Source organism: Helianthus annuus, chromosome 16, assembly GCF_002127325.2.
Source record: "Helianthus annuus cultivar XRQ/B chromosome 16, HanXRQr2.0-SUNRISE, whole genome shotgun sequence".
Taxonomy (NCBI): Eukaryota; Viridiplantae; Streptophyta; class Magnoliopsida; order Asterales; family Asteraceae; genus Helianthus; species Helianthus annuus.
The window spans coordinates 15,939,604-15,944,843 of NC_035448.2; the positions used below are offsets into that span (position 1 = coordinate 15,939,604).

Consider the following 5,240-nt stretch of genomic DNA (forward strand, 5'->3'; position numbering starts at 1 on the left):
CTTTCGGGCGGGTGGAGGTCGGGTTTCCGCGTATCTGGGGAGAGTTAAGGGGCTAGCGGCGGCCGAGTAGTCGACCATGGCCACAACACCTGTTGTCACGATGGTTGGCACGTCGTTCCTTGCCTTTAAAAAAAACTATTGGTTGGAACTTGGTTATCAACAAAAACTGAGTTACCACTAATAGAGTTTCTTTTGGGATATATATACTAATATAATCGTCTAACTACCGACAATTATGCTCACCAACTCACCAACTTCCATTGGACCACTGTCAAAAGAAATGTTGTGATAGTTCGTTCTCTATATAAGAAAGGTCTTTGGTCCAATTTCGATATGCTGTTATAATAAGCAGGGGAGGATCTTAGTTAGGGCCAGAGCCCCCCCCCCCTCCCCCAATTTTTTTGCTTCGAAGTGTACATTTTAAAAAAAAATTGTATGTATCAAGTGTCCCTCAGTTTAAAAGTTCAAGATCCGCCAATATTCATAAGAGATGTGCATATACATTCTTGTGATTTTCTGTAATTATCCGACTTAAGTTGTGTGAAATGTGAACAAAACACGGATCACAAAGAGATGTCTAATCCTTACTAACTATATAAAAGAGAGTGTCCCCTCAGTTTAAAAAGTTCAAGATCCGCCAATATTCATAAGAGATGTGCATATACATTCTTGTGATTTTCTGTAATTATCCGACTTAAGTTGTGTGAAATGTGAACAAAACACGGATCACAAAGAGATGTCTAATCCTTACTAACTATATAAAAGAGAGTGTCCCCTCAGTTTAAAAAGTTCAAGATCCGCCAATATTCATAAGAGATGTGCATATACATTCTTGTGATTTTCTGTAATTATCCGACTTAAGTTGTGTGAAATGTGAACAAAACACGGATCACAAAAAGATGTCTAATCCTTATTAACTATATAAAAGAGAGTGATGAGTCATGCTCAAAATGTATTTAGCACATATATCGTTAAAATGTCAATTTACTCAACATTGATTTTTTTGAATCGCTAACCTTACATCTTATAGGGATTGAACCTATAACCTTCTACTACCTTAAATTTTATCTAAGTTATCAACACCGCTAGGCTATTCAAAATGGATATTTACTCAACATTGACAAAAGTGATGAGTGTCTAAATAATAATTTTGTTTTACTATTACCAAACTATAAAAACTCAACCAAAAAAATAAAATACTTCCACTATTTTAGCCTAATTATATGTTTCAATTTATTTGTGCCAACTTTTCTAGTTTATGGTCCTTGTGAAAGTTTAAATAAAAGCCTTTAGAGGTTCTATTTAAAATTAGTCACACTCAAACGAATCCAACCACGTACACACGGTCGTCGGTAGGACAGTCTACCCCCACCCACCAAGAGTCCAATCATGCATCGTTCCGTGCCCGAGTTGTGAAGCCTATATATACATATAAGATATATCCCACTCTTACATGTACAAACTTATGTTGTGACTTGTGAGGCAAAATATCCCCCCACACACACTTGCATGGCTTTGAAGGTTGAAGGCATGGGGATTAATGGAGATGAGAAAGTGGAAGAAGTTAAAGAGCTCAACTACAGAGGAGTCAAAGCCATGCCCTATGTTATAGGTATATATTTGTGTGTGTATATATATGTATAAAATATAACAGTAGAGTTAGGTTAAAATGAAAAACTTATACGAGTTGTGAGAACTTAGATAACTCAGCCTTACGAAAGTTTTTTTTTTTTAAATTTTTTTTACCAAAAATCCTAAAAAATCAACTTTTTCAAAAAAATAAAAAAAAAATTAAAAATAAAAATTAGTTTTTTTTTTTTTTCATTTACAGCAGCCATAAATGCTGTAAAAAATGATGTCATACTTAAGTCATCAGCTTTTTATAGCTGCTGTAAAGGGCCGGAAAACACCACTTCGAAAAAAAATTAATTTTTTTACGACAATCTTTTCTAACATTTTAATCTAAGGGTGTGAAAAAATGAGGGCAAAACTCGCACGGAAAGGCCGAGTTCTCTAAGTTTTCTTACAACGCGGAAGAATTTTCTCTTGATTTTGATCCTATATACTATAACAATATATGTTTGTATATTTGTATTTTAATCCATTTGAATGTGTAGGAAATGAGACGTTTGAGAAGCTAGGGACGATTGGGACATCGACAAATCTATTGGTGTACCTAACTACAGTCTTCAACATGAAGTCCATAACTGCTACAAATCTTATATATGTATTTAACGGTACTTGCAACTTCGGTACCCTCGGCGGAGCATTTCTCTCCGATACTTATTTCGGCCGGTACAAGGTCTTAGGAACAGCTTCCATTTCATCTTTCTTGGTACCTACCATCTCCTATTGTGTTACTTTTATCAAGTTTATTTAAAATCATACCTAAGATAATGTTTTGTATGCTAGCTTTAATTACTCCAATTATATCTTTAATCCAAATAAAAATGCTATATGATATATCATTTAATAAACTTTGTATATTATTTTAACTATTGAGTTGGGGTCTTATTGGAAGTAGCCTCTCTATTCCTACGGGGTAGAGGTAAGACTGTCTACATCTTACCCTCCTCAGACCATATCTTAGTTTTGCTATTTGTGTGATTTACCGAGTATAATGATGATCAGGGGATGCTTGTGCTAACGTTAACGGCAGCAGTCACAAAGCTTCATCCTCATAAATGTGTAGACACCTTGTGTGAGGGACCAACACCATGGCAAATGACTTTCTTGCTAAGCGGTTTTGTCTTTCTAATCATTGGAGCAAGTGGAATCCGGCCATGTAACTTAGCGTTTGGCGCAGATCAATTCAACCCGAACACGGAATCTGGTCAACGGGGAATCGCTAGTTTCTTCAATTGGTACTACTTCACGTTCACGTTTGCTATGATGGTATCATTGACCGTCATCGTGTATGTGCAAGCAAATATTAATTGGGCCATTGGGTTAGGAATCCCGACGTTCCTTATGTTCTTATCGGTTGCTGTATTCTTTATCGGCACGAGGATTTATGTCCTCGTGCCGCCAGAGGGTAGCCCTTTGACCAGCATTTTTCAGGTCCTTGTGGCCACTATCAAGAAGAGGAAACTGGATCTTGAAGAACCATCCGTATCCCTGTTGGATCATGTTTCCACCAAATCCATCAACTTAAAACTTCCATACACTAATCAACTCAGGTACATATATATATTAAGCTTAAACCCTAAGGAACCTTTTTATTAGAAATAGGTAACTTTTAAAACTTTTATACAAACACTTTTAGTGTATAAACTTTTTAAAAGGTTGACTCACTTGCCAGCACTTTTTAATTTTGTTTTCGGCTTTTCATTTCACAATTAATTTAGTTTATCTCTAATAACATGTATTATCTAATATTCTTTTAAAAATCTAAATAGATAACTTTGTTTTATTTATATTTGTCTAGGTATTTTCTAATATAAACTTTATTAAAAACTGAGTAGTATTCAAAATAACTTATTTTATTTGTTGCACAATATCAAAAAATATGTTATTATTCATACAACTCGGTTTTAATAAAACTTTTATCCAAGCGTAGACAAATTAAACAAATTTGCGTAATTAGATTTCTAGTTAAAAAAAGATAATTGTGTAAAAGTTTTGAAACATATACCTATTTCTAAAATAATACATCTATAAGTGATAAAAACATGTAAAGTTTGATATGTTTGATGAAACTTATCTTGTCGTGTTACAATTTTGTAACAGGGTTTTGAACAAAGCAGCAATCATAACCCCGAATGACAAAATGAACCCGGATGGATCATCAGGAAACCGATGGACGCTTTGTAGCATACAACAAATAGAGGAAGTGAAATGTGTAATCAAAACAGTTCCAATATGGTTATCTTGCATACTCTACAATGTTTCAATTAACCAAATGCAAACCTACACAGTCTTTCAAGCCCTACAATCCGACCGACGACTCAAACCAAGCTCATTTGAGGTTCCCGCCGCGTCCTACACTGTGTTCCAGATGCTAGCCCTCACCATATGGATCCCAATCTACGACCAAATCATAGTTCCATGTCTTCGGAGAATAACAAACAAAAGACAAGGCATTTCACTCCTACAAAGAATTGGAGTCGGAATGGGCATCGCCATTTTCACAATGCTTGTTGCGGCTCTAGTTGAAACGAAAAGAAGAGACTTGGCACATTCACAGCCAACCATCGGGTTTGAAAAGGGAAAAGGCGCGATTTCATCTATGTCGGGCTACTGGCTCATATTTCAACTGATGGTCGCAGGTCTCTCAGAAGGGTTTGCTGTGATCGGATTTGTTGAGTTTTTCTACAAGCAGTTTCCTGAGAACATGAAGAGTTTCGCGGGTTCTTTCTTGTTTTGTGGGATGGCGATGTCGAGTTATTTAAGCAGTTTCTTGATATCAATTGTTCATAGAACAACTCGTGATGGTGTGTCGAGAAATTGGTTAGCCCAAGACCTAAACGAGGCGAAGTTAGATTACTTTTATTATTTATGCACCGGGTTGGAGGTTTTGAACTTTATATATTATTTGATCGTGGCAAAATGGTATAAATATAAAGGAACTGGTGACGAACTGGCTGATGTGCCTTTGGAAGACATGACTACCCACAAACATGTTGTTTGAACTTTGAAGAACACATGATATGCATGGTGAATTTACAACCATGCCCTTGTATGTGAATCAAGATGTGGATGAAAACATGGCCATATATCCTAGAATCAGTTAGGTATGATTGAGGATTTACTTTAATATGTCTCCAATATTTTGTGTGTAAAAATCTCTTATAGATTTTATGGTGTTGTAAGTAGGTCCGGTAATTATTGACCAATTACAATGATGGGGGTCAGGGATAGTCTGAACTTTTACTTGCAAAAATTAATTAGTTGCATGTTAAACTCCACATCTTGTAACGTCATAAATTTAAAATAGTAAATGTCTCATTTATTTAAAATCAAATTAGTGAATTACACCATAAACGTAATACGGATTACGGTGTTTGGGAGTGGACATAGGGCGACAAGGGAGATTAGTGAAATGACACTGAGGTGACTTGAGATGGAACAACACTATTACGTGGGAAAATTGTCTCACCCCATGCGGTGTTGAGGGCAGGGTGTTTTTGTGGGCTTAGCATACCGAAGACAAAGAAGAAAACCTTTGTTGCGGGGTTTGAGTGTGGTATTCCTACTGATGTGGCAATGGTGCCATAGGTGGATGCGGTATCACTCCCACC

At 36.1% G+C, this 5,240-nt stretch overlaps 1 protein-coding gene across 1 annotated transcript; it reads left to right on the top strand.

Moving 5' to 3' along the window:
* Positions 1 to 1,456: 1,456 nt before the first annotated feature.
* Positions 1,457 to 4,859, top strand: LOC110916052 (protein NRT1/ PTR FAMILY 2.10). The gene is made up of 4 exons (XM_022160796.2): positions 1,457 to 1,612; positions 2,118 to 2,335; positions 2,632 to 3,179; positions 3,730 to 4,859. Exons 1-4 carry the CDS (start codon positions 1,510 to 1,512, stop codon positions 4,628 to 4,630), a joined length of 1,770 nt encoding a protein of 589 aa, XP_022016488.1. The 5' UTR covers positions 1,457 to 1,509; the 3' UTR covers positions 4,631 to 4,859.
* Positions 4,860 to 5,240: the final 381 nt, after the last annotated feature.